The 15,169-nt window shown below is 37.6% G+C and overlaps 1 protein-coding gene across 4 annotated transcripts in view; it reads right to left on the reverse strand.

The window, feature by feature from the left end:
• L3mbtl3 (L3MBTL histone methyl-lysine binding protein 3) overlaps positions 1-15,169 on the reverse strand; it is a 108,737-nt gene that overhangs the window by 72,129 nt on the left and 21,439 nt on the right. For 3 of the 4 annotated variants that reach the window (XM_076859746.2, XM_076859748.2, XM_076859747.2), the window contains 6 exons: positions 13,222-13,338; positions 5,890-6,001; positions 5,444-5,518; positions 3,860-4,019; positions 2,619-2,751; positions 1,306-1,390 (listed from right to left, as the gene is read on the reverse strand). In XM_076859746.2, coding sequence (XP_076715861.2) covers positions 1,306-1,390; positions 2,619-2,751; positions 3,860-4,019; positions 5,444-5,518; positions 5,890-6,001; positions 13,222-13,323 — 667 coding nt within the window. In that variant the 5' untranslated portion in view covers positions 13,324-13,338. The remainder of the gene's footprint in view (positions 1-1,305; positions 1,391-2,618; positions 2,752-3,859; positions 4,020-5,443; positions 5,519-5,889; positions 6,002-13,221; positions 13,339-15,169) is intronic. The other variant, XM_076859749.2, reaches the window with a different exon arrangement.

A 15,169-nucleotide genomic window follows, 5' to 3' on the forward strand; every position in this document is an offset into this window, starting at 1 on the left:
CGCAGGAAGCGGAGAGAGGTCAGTCCATGGAACCTACAGGAAGTGAAAACTTCTAAAAGCAGGATGCTCAAAATTTTTTTCCTAAGAGATTATGAAGTAGAAGACTGAAAAAAGGCCAGTGTACTGAATGTTTAGGGAACATCCACTGATCTTAGAAAAGGAGAGGAAACAAATTGATGCAGTGAGAGTCGGTATTTTTCAATTCAGAAAAAAATATGTAATTGATAAAACAGGGGGGTAGTTCATATCTATTTTATTTTTGATTAATCTGATAAAAATATTAAAAATGAGGGAAGGAGTATAACAGCTTGATTGGTAGGAAAGTCAGGGGGAAAATATTCAGGGGATGCACTGAAACAGGCAAAAAAAAAAAAAAAAGAGAGAGAGAGAGAGAGAGCCCACAAGGAAAAAAAATCAGAACATTTAAGGGAAAAAAAATGATTAAAGGAAAAAAGTGCTAGAAGAACCAAGGGGTTGAAATTTCATCCAGAGTAGAAATTAAGCAGAAAGGAAAGAAAGGTTGAAGAAATAAAACATTTTGAGACAGAGTGCTGAATAACTCAGGCATTTCATTTACTCCCTTTAATCTCACTGATAAAAGCCATCTCTAAAAAGATGTAAAAATTACGTTGTTCTCTTGAAGCAGGTGAAAATATTTCTTTTTGAAAAATTAACAGGAGAATGAGCAAGGAACACTTCCAGGCACCAAGGGGCACTGGGCTGTGGCAATGATTTGCAGGAACCGTGTAACTGCAGGTTGGGAGCTGGGCTGTGCAAAGAGGAGTGACCTAGAAGGAAGAAATGGCATGGCAGATGCAGCAGGCCCCAGAACCAAGCTGCACAGAGGCCGCCATATAAATGAACCAAGGCCCATGCCAAACAGGGGAACGAGTGTGTGCAGCCAAATAATGAAGCAAGGTCTGCAGCCTGGATTCCTCCTGAGAATAAAATGCTGCCTGAAGAACTCAAACAGGAAAAAGGTTCCATGTTAGGAGTTGGTTACACTGAGAGGGAACACAAAATGAACAAGAACAGAGGTTTTGGAGCAGGAACCATCTACCCAATGCGGGGGTTGGGGGGTGCTGTTCGCAAGCTTATCATGAACCTACTTGAAAGTTACTAATTCCCATCTTTTTCTTTAAATCTACTTCCTCAAAGTCATTTTTAGTGAGAAAACTGAATCAAAGAACCACAACGATACTTTAACTATGACAGTGTACAGAATAATGGGGACTAGAACTTACTTAGACAAACTGTTTTCAATTCCACCCAGTTACAAGCAAAAGTATTCTCTCATCAGCTCACCCTGCTTTAAGACAGCCGAGTCCCCTCGTCTTTTCCTTCGGGCCCTCTGTGAACCCCTCAGGATCCTTCCATCTTGTTTGTTCTCCTACAGTAAAAAAGGAAAACTGTGACTTTAAAAGTTCATGAAATTGGCACCAATGAAAAGCAAGAGACCTGTCAGCAAGCTTATTTTGTTGCTGTTCTTTTCAATCTCACTTCGTAAATTTGAAGGAAATGTAAGAATGTCATTCATTCGAGTACTGTGTTGCTTTTGGCCGAGGTCTCTAGAAAAAGAACGACGCTTCCAAGGATTACACCCTGGAAGGGCATAAATGCTGCCCCCTCCTCCTCAAAACATAGTTTGCTCTTAGCTTCATGACCACTATGTTCTGGCTCTCCTCAGACCTCGCCAGCCCCCCTCTCAGGCTCCTCTGCAGATGTTTCTGCCAATCCAGCCCCTTCTCTCCTCCATCTGACCACTTTCCTTGGAATCTCAAGGTCGTTTCTATGCCAAACACTCCTAACCTTCATCTCCAGCTCCCTGCCCTGACTCCATGTGCCTGTGTCCAACTGCACACATGGGATTTTACTTGAGAGATTCATGAGTATCTTAAACTAATGATGGCCAAAGGACTCCTGTTTCTCTGTGCCACCGCTGCCTTCCTATTCTTAATCTAAGAAATTCTTAGAACTTCTGAGTCTTCCCTTTCCCTCCCACAGTCTGACAATCTCTACCATCAGTTCTAAATACACTGACTTCTATCTTATATAGCCCTCTGACCTATTCTATTGCCAGCAACTTCTAACTGGTTCCCTTAATCATATCAAAGCATCTCCTTGCCTTCAAATTCCCATTGATCTTAAGTGAAATGCTTTATGACCTCTAAGTACTCTTTTCATATGGAACCACTCAGACATACTTTAGGGATAAGATATCTATGTTTTAATTAGCACAATTTGAATGATTTTTTTCCCCAAAGGTACTTGATATTTGTGTGCCATCTTCTATCTACTCATATAGTTTTTTGAGCACTACTTGCAATTTATCAAAATGGGATTATCATTTTGCAAGGTTTTGTTGTTGCCTCTTAGCCCAGTAGTAAATTCCAGCACCTCCCACTTCTTCACCTGAAAGGAAGGTACTATTACTTATTATTCCCATTTTGAGAGGAACACAGAAAGACAAAAAGAGGCCAGGTAACTGTCAAACAGTAACAGTAATAGAACAACATTTGAACTCAAATAACTGGCTCAAGGGCAGTGCTTGAGACCACTACGCCACCCACTTGAGAAGCATCCCCGTGGTCCTTGGCAGTTACCTAAGAGATACTAACCATTTCATCATCTCTCTCATCTCCATCCTCCTTGGGGTCGGCCTTCAGAGATAATTTTGGTTTTTTCTTCCGACTACACTTAGGATCCTCTTCCTCGTTGTCTTCTCCTACATCCCTTTCTTCCTTCTGGTCTCTGTTGTGTTTATAACCCCAAAATAGTGACAGGAAACAATACCTATCAAATATCTACATGTTGATTATCAATTCAAAAATTATTTTAAAAAATCTATCTCCAAAGGAAATATATTTAATATTTAATCACCAGGAGATGTTCATAGGCAGTAGAATATCACATTCAGAGAACAGTTAAAATCACTATTATGTAGGACACTCTATCAGGGTAGAAAGTATAAATTACCTTATTTGTCAATTTTAAAAGGGGACCAGCAATTTTAGTGAAATAGATGCTAACAAGCATACAATTATTTATCTGCCATGTCTGCCATCCAAAGAAGAACCAGTGACTTAGAGGTACTTATCTTCAGATCAATTTTAAAGCAAGGATCTAGCAATATTAAGAATGGAAAAATAACTGAAAAGGTGAAAAGCAACTTTGTATAGCATCAGTTGGCCACCAAAAACAGAAAATTCCAAGGCCATGATGATTTAAATATGTGGAAAGCTCCACTACACTTAAACATCAAGTCATCTGTCTATATACACAATTACATGCAAGAAATATACTTTCTTGCTGACTAGCTCAACCCTGTCAGGGTTCCCAAAAGGGAAGGTCACACAGCACCTGTCTGCACCCTGAGATCATCCTAACATGACTCACTGTGCTACCCACCATGGCCACGTTCACTCAAGTGACTCACTGCCAGCCAGTCAGTGGGAAGCTTTGTTTCACATGTGGAGTTTTAACTGAGTTACCTAAGAACTCCTGAAATTACAAACAGAACTGTGTTTCCATATATACTATTATCATTAAGATGCGAGTGTAGCCCAGAAAAACCTAAATACTCTTAGCTGGGGTATAATCAAGTTAATGTAAATGTAAGGCTGAAGGCAGAGGCACAGTTGTACTGCAGGGAGAACACTGGCAGTACAACTCAAATCAGGTGTGACAAGAGTCACTAGACCTAAGAAGGACCCGGGTTATGTGTCCCCAAGGGGAAAATCTGAAAAAGAAGGCAAAAATGGGTGACACACGGCAGAGTGCGCAAAACCTCTGTAATCAAAGGCACCATGATGTTGGACTCCGAAACCCACTTTATAGATGGAACAGGGCAACAACCTACTTGTCTTTGACATGCCGAGCACAATTCTGGCTGCAATAGTTTCCTCCAGAAAGACACTCATCTACATTGCCATACTGACAACAGTTCTCACAGAATTGAAGCCCTTCTACTTTCAGTGGATCCTTCAGCCTGAAAGGCACCCCAGTCTTCTCTGAAAAAACTAGAAGATGAACAGAAGAAGAAAAGAATTAAAACCATGGCAGAAGACATTCCAAAATATATGTACAATTTTCCTTCTAATAATTTTGTTAGGAACACAATGAAGAATCCTGTTTGCTGAATGAATGGAATATTGAACTACAGAATTTGGGAGGGAGAGGGAAATGGTCTTGGCAGGAAATCACTCAAATTATTTCTATAATAAAATAATCTGCCAAAAAACAAACAGATGCTTGTGCAAGGCTTTTTCTATGGAGTTCAAAGTAAAATGGAGAAAACTTCGTTAATCACTCAATTCCAAAGATACAATGGTCAGTCTCTAGAATTCTAGTCTATAGGTGCATCTCTGATAAAATCAAAAGGGTCATTTATTGTCATTTCATGTTTCTAGCCTTTTGATGAGTAATTTTGTTTTGCTTAATTAGCATCTATTTTACTTTTAATGTAGTAGATTTCCTGAATCATAATTACACAAATCATTGGGTAACTCGCATTTCATTTTGCCTAAATCATTAAACTAATCATTCGTTCAGCAAACATTTATAAGGCAACAATTTATGCTACACACTGGTAACGACAGTTATAGACCTTGCCCAAGACAGCTCACAGTCTAGAGGAGGAGACAGGCAAGAAAACCAATATTTACAATAAAATGTGATGCATGCAATAATAGAAGCATGAACAAGTTCCAGAAGTAGTGCAAAGGAAGAAGTGATTCATTCGGCGTGGGGTGAGGTCAGGGAAGGATTTTCTGATACAAAGCCTCAATAGGGTTTTGATGGCTGAAGAGAAATGTGCCAAATGGACAAAGAGAGAAATGGCATTTGAGCCAGAAAAAACAGCATGAATAAAGGCAAGGAAGCATGAAACCACAAGCTGAGTTGGGAAAATCCCACATAATTCTGTGCTGCTGGCACTGGCAGGACACAACACATACAGAGAAGGGGACAGAAAGGAAGGAGACAGCAAGCAGGTGGGTGCAGGTCACCCAAATCTTGGTATGTTTTGCTAAAGAGGCAAAGAGAAATCAGCAAGTGTCAGATAAGCAATCTACATAATTCTTCTGACTTCAGGGTGCAGGGTAAGTTGGAAGGGTGTGAGATTAGAAGCAAAGTAATTACTTAAAAGACCTCTGCAATAGTTCAGGTAAGAGTTGATAAGGACCTAAATTAAGGCAGTAGCAGTGATAATAGAAAAGGCCAGATCTGAGACATATTTAGGAAATAAAAACCAAGAGCATTAAGTAAGAGGATATGGGGATGGGAAGAACAAATTCAGGATGACTCCTGTATTTCTGGCCTGTCCACTGGGCGGATGGTGCTAGGTCAACTGAAACATGGGTTACGGAAGAAAGAGCAGGTTTGGGGGAAAGGGAGAAAGAAATAGAAAATGAATTGCATTTCAGACATGTGTAGTTTGAGGTACCTGTGGGACATCCAGGTGGAGATGTCCAGTAGGCAGGTGGAAATACGGGCCTGGAGCTCGGGGGAGAGGTCGGGGCTGGAGATAATAGATTTAGGAGTCATCAGCATATAGGTGTTAGTTACAACCATCGGAATAGATGAGAAAAAAAAGTGGCAGGCTTTGGCTCAATCACCTGTGTAGGCGATTACAACTTGGATTTACTTGATAATTTCAAACTAACTTTGTGCTATTACAGATCTGGCATTAGGAAAGAAGACAGTTTATAGTTATTTTAAATATTTTAAAAGCTGGCTCCTTATCATTTTTCATTACAGAAATTTACCTAAGAACATGAGACACAAAAATCACCCAGGACTTTCAAATTTCCAGCCTGTTATAAAACCTTAGATATTCTCATTTCGAAACTCTCAATGGGAAGAAACAAAAAGCAGACGACTCTTTCTTACCTTCTTGAGCAGTTGGTACCATCCAAGTGGTGGTAGCAGTTGCTTTTTTAACATTTTCCATTTCACTTTCATCTGTAATAACTTCCAAGGCTCCAAACTCATTTACCCGAAACTAGGGACGACACAGCAGAAACAGGTAAGATTTACAAAAATGTTCAGGACAATAATTATTACATGACTCATATATAATCTTTATACAAATTAGTTATGTGTTAAAAATTAATTGAAACAATTGCATCTTGGACATGGCTTTCACCAACATTAAGACCTTTGCATTTTGCAAATTTCAAATTGGGGGAAGGTATGAAGCTATGCAGTCCCATAGATTTACCAATTGTATTTTACTTGTAAGGATGTCTCCTTCCTCAGAGCTGTGCTTCCTCTTTCTTTACTGCCTTTTCATATTCTCCATTATTAGGCTGGGGATATAGCTGAGTTGGTACAGTGCTTCCCTTGCATGCACAAGGCCCTGGGTTCAATCCCCAGCACCACCAAATATATATATATATATATATATATATACACATACATATATATACACACACACATATATACACATACATATATATACACACACACATATATATATATATTTCCATCCATCCCCTACTATTAAGTCAGGTGTAGTATGGTGCACACCAGTAGTCCCAGCACCTGGCAACTCAGGGAGGCTAAGGCAGAAAGGTCTCAAGCTTGAGTACAGCCTGGGCAATTTATTAAGACCCTGTCTCAAAAAGTAAATACTGTTCAGTAGCAAAGCATTGGAGATTTAATCCGCAATACAAGAAGGAAGTATAATAACAAAAATAATAAGCCAAGCCTAGTGGTACACACCTGTAATCCCAGCAGCTTGGGACGCTAAGGCAGGAGAATCGCAAGTTCAAAGCTAGGCTCAGCAACTTAGCAAGACCCTAAGCAACTTAGTGAGACCCTGTTTCTAAATAAAATATAAAAAGAGCTGGAGATGTGGTTCTTGGGTTAAGCACCCCTGTGTTCCATCTCCAATACCAAATAAAATAAAATTCTCCATTATCTTCATCTCTAGTTTACAGACCAATTTTAGCATTAAAAAGTAAGGGTATTTTGATTACTTGGACATTCACATTCCTAATATTGAAAACTTCCTCTCACCTTATGGCAAGCTTCAAACAAAGTAGTTTCTGCAATAACCTGAGTTTACTGTTTGTGTGTTGGATGCCTGACAGTTACCTCTGTGCATGGCCCTGAAATCATACATTCTAGATACAAGTTCTCAGGGAACATGTGTGTAGAACATTTAGCATGATATAGCAGTCTGGAAAATGGCGAAATTTAATGAGGTGGAAAAGAACTAAAAATAAGTTAAACTAAAAAAAGAAACAGAATTATTCTTACTGATCAACTCTGGAAACAGAATATTTCATAATAAGGCTGACAGTACCATCTACTGGGCAAGAGTAGAAAAAACAAGCTGTCATGATAATTAATAATTAATGATATTAAAGAATGTGACAAAATCAATTCTGAATTATGATTTAAAAAAAAACAAGGGAAAACTTACTAATTAGGTTCAGGTAAGATGTTTTACTTTACATGTTAATTTATATGCACTTTTAAGTATTACATGTTATTTCATATATGCTTACTTGATAAATGTGAAAAATAGCATCAAATATTTTCATAAACAGAAAGGCTACTGTGGCTGAAGTTGTAGATTTCTTGCTCACCTGGAAACCACTTTGCATTTCAAACACTGAGAAACAGAACACTACTGAATGAAATCTCCAAGTAAAAATGCACAACTATTATATTTAGAAGGATATGGCTCAAAAACTTTTGAAGAAAAAAGGTAATAACCCACAACACAACATTTAACCTGTCATCTTTTCCTTCTAATATTAATTGCCAGTAACTGATTCACAGTCTAAATACAAAATAAAGATACAATGTCACTAGGGACAGTAAGCTTCTCTAAGTCAGAGATCTGTGGATAGACTTCAAGGGTTGATGCATGAAATGCTTTCAAAATTATGGTTATGTGCACATGTATATTCTGGGCGGGGGGGCCCATAGGTTTCATCATATCCTCTAAGGCATCCTGTAACCCTGAGAAAGTAAAGTACATCTGCTCTTATCAAAGTTACTTATCTCAAAAATCAAAATCCTCAAAGCATTTTCAAAGCAACCTTATCATATGCAAAAGGACACAGAGATCAACTTTTTCTGTGTCTTCTCAAATTCACATTCACTATGTCTTCTACCACCCCACTACTGTAGAAAAATGTGAGTACACGGTTTTAGGCCTTGCTAACATTATCAAAGTCCCAATGAAAGGATTCCAGGAAGACTGATTTGCTAACTTGTTTTTTCCCCCAAGTAAACACTCAGTTTCTGAGGCTGGTAATGCTTTTATGGCTTTGGAATGATGAGAAACTTCATATCTCTCTCTCTCTCTCTCTCTCTCTCTCTCTCTCTCTCTCTCTCTCTCTCTTTTAAATTATCGGTTCTTTTAATCTAGAGACAGTACAAAAATTTGTCAAATGGCTCCCTTCTACAATCAAGAATTTCCAAATTTTAAATTTTACAAAAGGGATTATCAAGCAAAACAAACACACCAGCTGACATGGTGATGTCTTCTGCATGTTGATGTAGCCAGGTCAATCAGAAAACAATTATGTCTGAAATTTATAAGGGGTGGCAAAAGTGTTGTTTGTTTGGCTTGGCTTGAACCACCTTTAATTGATTCAATTCTCTTCTTTATTTTTGCTTTAGGGGCAAAGGCTCTTTTTCAGTTTTTGTTTGTCTTCAATAATAGATCATTAGAAGACACCACTGAGGTTATTCTTATCATTTTATTACTTTCAATGCTGACATTTTAATTCTAATTAACAATGTGTTTTAAAGGCAAAGATGTCTGGTAACTAAACAGCTTTAAACATTCATCCAGGAGGGCAAAACTGAGCATTAAGAGAGCACGGAGCTTTGCAGCCACATGGTCCTGCTCTCAGCTAAATGGCAATTATTCTTACTAGATAAGATGCTATCACTCTCAGGAGAGTATCTGCATTTTACTGAGGGACTTTCAAAGACTAAATCCTTATGACCCAGAGGAATAATTCTCTGTGGATAAATTTCAGACATCATTAGAAGTTCAGGTAGAAAAACTTCTTTGGCACTGGGAACCCTGCCAGGCTCCTTTCCACCACCACTTAGTCACCTGCCTTTTCTGATGGTTGGCCCTAAGACATTAATCTACAAATGCTTCTCTGCATTTAAAAAGAACAAATTAGGCAGTGGTAAAGTTTCCACAGCTTGCTTAGGCAAAAAGTGCCTTGTTAATGACCACAATATTTTCCAGACCACTGGTGGAGACCTGCTGTTCTCCTCTACCACTCTGTGGATTTAGAAGTTCCTGCCTCTTCTAGATACCCTTCTCTCTTGCCCTCCTCCCATTGCTGCCCCTAGAAGTCTTCACTGAATCTCCTATTTTCAGCACCCAAAGACCAAAAGAACTCTGCTTTTCAAAGCCTTCCTAAGTTCTTCAGCTGAAATAAGTTTTTACCTCCTCTATCCCTGTAAATTTTTCTTTTATCTCTGTTGATATGAAAATACTCTCAGTCTTCAGGCAGCAGTATAGTATAAGATTAAGATAATCAATTTTAATACTAGAGAAGCCTGTTCTCGAGATCCAGCTCTGCCAGTAAGTGACGTGAGCCAATGCAATAACCACTCTGCACCTCCTCGTCTGTAAACTGACCTGCAAGACAGACACTACCCCAAAGGAGTACATAAAAGGATAAAACAAGAAGATTCAGGTAAAGTGTTCAACAGAGAGGAAGTTCCCTTATTCCTCCCCCATCTGTCCTCAAAGACAAAGTTGGCTCTGCTTTATCTAAGGGTTAGTTGGCCTAGGGAGGGGAAGGGGGATTCCAGCACAGGGAACAGTAAAAGGGGTCCAGAGTATGAAATCTCAGTAGTTTGGTATGGATAGAAAACAGAGGTGCTGAGAAATAAAATGAAATGTGCCCAAAGGGAGGCCAGATCACAAAAGAAAACAAAATCATATCCTACGGAAAATTTCAGGGGACTTGAACTTTGCTGTGAAAGATACCAGCAAGTGCAGAAGAAAGTCATAACTAGAGTGGCCGTGATCATGAGGCTTTCCCAGAGGGAAAGCCTTTCAAAATGGCCAAAGCTGAAGCACATAAAAACCTGCTCCCATGATAGAAAACTGAGTGAAGTGGGGCGGGCTGTCTTAAGCTACCATTCTGTTAGGAGAACCCCATGCCCCTACTCGTGAAAAAGCAGAAGTATGGCTAGTATCCAACAAGCAAAGCATGATGTGAGAGGACAGATTTTACAACTGATTCAAAGTTCTCGTATTTTAACTTTCTGCAAAATCATTTCCTCAATCAGATCTCTTAAGCAACTCAGATTTTAATACAACAAGCACGTGAATTAGACATCCAATATAATATAATCAACAGGCTAGTCTCTGAATTTTAGATACAATGGGTAATAAAGCCATAAAGTCAAAAATAATTTTCAAATTATTTTCTGAAGTGAAAGTGTCAAACTATCTGCAGCACATAACGGGAACTGGACACCTGGCAATGACCCAGTAATTAGACAAAACTAAAAGTCATATCAAATAACCCAGATTATAACACCCATTAAGTGGTTTAATTACCTGATTGCCTTAAGAGGTATAAGCTGATTTCTAAAGGTCATTGCTTAGAAAACCTTAAAGCAATCCAAATTTCCTACAGGTAGAAACTTCAATCTCCTGTCAAAAGCTAACTGAACACAGTGAAGGATATATATGAATGAACTCTCTGTTCACATTTATGAAAATTTTCTGTAATTCTATAATTATTCCAATATGAAAACTTCTTCCTAATTGATAAAATCCAGATTTTTGTTTTATAACTATATAATAATACTATATTTTGATGTTAGCTGAGAATATTCAGAATTGGAATAGAAATTTAATTTTTCTGTGTCTTCCTTCCCCAGTTTCTTCTTCTTCCTTGATTTCCAAGTGTGTTATACAATGCATGGATAGAAAATACAGTCATTTTTCATTACAGAGTTAAAAACATAAGCCCAATAAAAGTACATGCCATTGCATCATTGGACTGTAGAATAGAAAGATTCCACACTCACGTTTACTCCATGCCTATTGTTTCACATGTTTCTTACCTATTATTCTCTGTTTTTAAAAGGTGTATTTTTTGCAGGGGAGTGATACTGGCTAAATTATATTGTTATAGTGTGTGCATGTACAAATATGTAACAACAAATCCCATCATTATGTACAACAATAATGCACCAAAAAAATGGGGGGAAACAGCTAACTGAACAATAATTGCAAATTTCTCCATTCACTTGATGTTAAAAAAATAAAAAAGCCATTAAGGAATAAAAATACAAGAAAAATAAAGTAGTGCAGCAATAAAAAAGATACTGTAAAGCCATAAACAATTGGTTAAGTGTTTATATACATTAGGTTTTTTTCAATCCTCATAACCCTTTGTATGGTTGTAAATCTTATTATAGATTCTAAAAGCCCCATTTGACAGATACGGCTTCCAAAGCTTGGGAATTTTAAATAATCTGACAAAGTTCAGGTGGCTCATATATGTTTGGCTTCATTAGAACTTGAGAAATATTTTTTCTTACTCAAAAATTTTCAGTACTCTCTATCATATCATGTCCAGATGGGCACTTGGAAAATGCCAGAGCAGATAAAATCCTTAATATTTGTTTAATTCCTTATTTTATAGAGGAAAATTGATCTGAGGAGTTTAATTAACTTGTTGAAGGTCACACAGAAGTAAAATTAACACCCCAACTTTTTTTTGTAAATTTTTAATTGCCACAAAATATTTCTGCATATTTATAGTACAGTAAAATAATTCCATATATATGTATACATATATGTATGTGTATATACATATATGTATCACACACACACACATTCAATGTGTAATGATCACATCAGGGTAATTAATATTTCCATCTTCTCCAAACATTAATCATTTCTGTGTGTTGGAAATCTTTGGACTCCTCTTTTGAGTTACCTTAAAATTTATCTTATCATTCAGTTTTAGTCTAGTTATCAACTATTATGCTATAGAAAGCTAGAATAAATATTCCTATCTAACTGTATTTTGGTATGCATTTAAAATAAATCAATTTCTCCAGATTTCACTAAACTCATTGCAATATTTCTGTGACAGTAAACTTGAGATGTTGGAACACTGCACTTAATTAAACCTAACCAAACTAAAATCTCAAGTATTTTTCCAACGACAGCCAGATTGTTCAAATCACCCCACTGAGGATGAGTGAGGGCAGGCTTGGCTAAGATACTTGTCAAACAGCCACGAAAAGGGATTAGATTCCAAGAAGCCTCTATCAGGGGGAAATTTTTCTATTCAAGATAGTTCAGAACACTAAGCCTTAAAGAGGCCAGTCAGATGACAGTCTATTAGGGAGATCGGAAGTTCAAACACCCAAATGACCAAACACAGACAGAAAGTCTAAAAGGCCACCGACAGGTTCAAGGTCTCAGTGATAGGATCAGAGCAAAAGTAAATCAGATCTGAGAGGTTGGGGCAGTTGGCTCCCCAGATGGATGCTTGCACAACCATGTTTCACAGTGCAGCACAGATGGGCCTAGAGTGGAACAGGGTCCTGGGGAAAGGGACAGGGCAAGCACGTACAACAGAAGCAGAATGAAACTCCTGAAGAGGGTTCTCATCTAAAAAAAAAAAGCATTATGACTTACAGCAAAGTCCTGTTTTGAACAAGTGATTATAGAAAAAAACAATTATTTACATTATAAGTAATTTAAAAAAATGAAAGTCTGTTTATTCAGTATTTTAACATTATTTTATCCAGTTTTTAAACAAGAAGGGCTAAGACAAAGAAAATACAGTTATTCCAAGTAGCAAAGCCCATTACTACAAAATCCAAGAAGCTATGATTTCTATGAAAATCAAAGTTCTGCACTCAATCTCTTCATCTCTGCCATTTCTACATTTACTGGCCCTCAGATCAAGTCAAAACTGAGATGATCCTCTTGGAAGCTATAAATTAATTTCTGTAAAATAAGAACATGCTACAGAATATTCTTATATTTTTAGTCCCCTAACTCAAGTGACAAAAGCTTCTGCCAATCCATCAGCATTCCAACGTGTCTTGTAAATTTACTGTTGATGTGTGAGCATAACATAAAACCCGAAGCACTGTGCTTAATGCTTTTCTTATTTCACATATGTATTCACTTAAAAATAAACACACACACACACACACACACACACACTCAGAATAATAAAGAGAGCCTACCTTTAAGTCACTTCCTGGTAAGGTGCCCACTCCATCTTTCCAGTCCATAACACTGAATACATCAAACTCTTGACCACTTGTGCTAGAGGCAGACTCAGTCATGATTTATTTTTTAACCTAGAAGGGGAGGGGGGAAAAAAAAGAAATATCACTAAATATTCCACATGCAAATCATTTTTAATTTAGTAATCACTACTTCAATTTCCAGTACACAATTATCTTGATTACAACATCCCATAGTCATAGATCTAATAATAATTGTTAACTGAGCTTGGGGTAAAGCTTAGTGGTAAGAACACTTTGCCTATCACACATAAGACCCTGGGTTTGATCCTCAGCATCTCCCCACTCCAATCCCTATAAAATTATAGGACAATAATTTTATAAGTGTTATGGTAAAATTATGCTGTTATTAAAAAAAAAGAAATTCATTCATTCATAGCATATTCACTTAAAACAAAACAAAAAAATCATCGTCTTTGGGTACAGATATCATACAGCAAGAATTTCTTGCCCTCTAAGTATGTTTTCTTTTCTAAGACACTGAAAAGAATAGGTGTGGATAAAGAATAAAAAATGTATACAGTAGTCTGCCTTTATCCTAGGGATACATTCTAAGACATCCAGTGGATGCCTAAAAACACAGTACCAAGCCCTACATGTACATTTTTCCCCATACACACATATTTATGACAAAGTTTAATTTACAAATTAGGCACAGTAGGAGATTAACAAAACTTACTGTAGGTCTTAGCAATTGTAGCATATGACCTTTTTTCTTTCCTCATTGAGAATTTTCACCTTTTCACTTACAGGAAATAATTTATGATTTCTCTTTGGCATATTCAAACTGTCAGCATCACTACTCTTGCACTTTGGAGCCGTAATTAAGTAAAATGAAGGTTACTGGAACACAAGCAGGATGATACCACAGCAGTCAATCTGACAACTGAGGCCGCAACTAACTGACTAGCAGGTGGGAAGTGTATACAGCATGGCCACACTGGACAAGAGATGATTCATGTCCTGAGCAGAACAGGGCAAGATTTTGTCAATTACTCCGCACACCATTTAAAACTTTAGAATTTCTTATTTCTTGAATCTTCCATCTAATATTTTCATATAGCCGCTGACCTCCAATAACTGAGACATCCAAGTAATTGAAACCCCAGAAAGCAAAACTGCGAATATAAGGAGACTACTGGATAAAATAATGATAAAAAATAAAGAGGCCAATTTGACAGTTAAAAAGAACAGGGAAAATTTAGAGCATTATTGACTGTCATCTACACTACATTTATCAATTAAGTGTCTGATCTACTAATGTAACAAATGCACAATGTGATTGAGTCAGAAAGTAAACAGATTTATTCAATTCCATTGAAATAGCTGCAACTATGTTGCTTTAAGAAACAGGAAAACAGTCTTAAGATGAACAGCAAACATCAATAGTAAGGCTCAGTTAAGATAACCAATTTGGCCAGGGGCAGTGGTGCCCATCTGTAATCCCAGAGGCTTGCAAGGCTAAGGCAAGAGAACCCCAAGTTCAAAGCCAGCATCAGTAACTTAGCAAGGCCCTAGCAACTCAGCAGACCCTGTCTCTAAATAATATAAAAGAGGTCTGGGGATGTGGATCCATAGTTAAGCACCTCTGAGTTCAATCCCTAGTATCAAAAGAAAAATAATAAGAACCAATTTGGCCAGGCGTGGTGGCAAGCACCTGTAAACCCCAGCTAACCCAAAGGCTGAAGAAAGTTCAAGGTCAAACTGGACAACTTAGCAAGACCCTGTCTCAAAAATAAGAAAGGGCTGAGGATGTAGCTCAGTGGTTGAGCACTTGCCTAATCCACTCCAGGCCCTATGTGGAATAAAAAAAAAGGCTAATTTGACTAGCTAAACTAATAATGCTTTTATTTCCATTTTTTTAATTACAAAACTTTCCATAATC

The sequence above is a fragment of the Callospermophilus lateralis genome, chromosome 6, assembly GCF_048772815.1.
Source record: "Callospermophilus lateralis isolate mCalLat2 chromosome 6, mCalLat2.hap1, whole genome shotgun sequence".
Lineage (NCBI taxonomy): Eukaryota > Metazoa > Chordata > Mammalia > Rodentia > Sciuridae > Callospermophilus > Callospermophilus lateralis.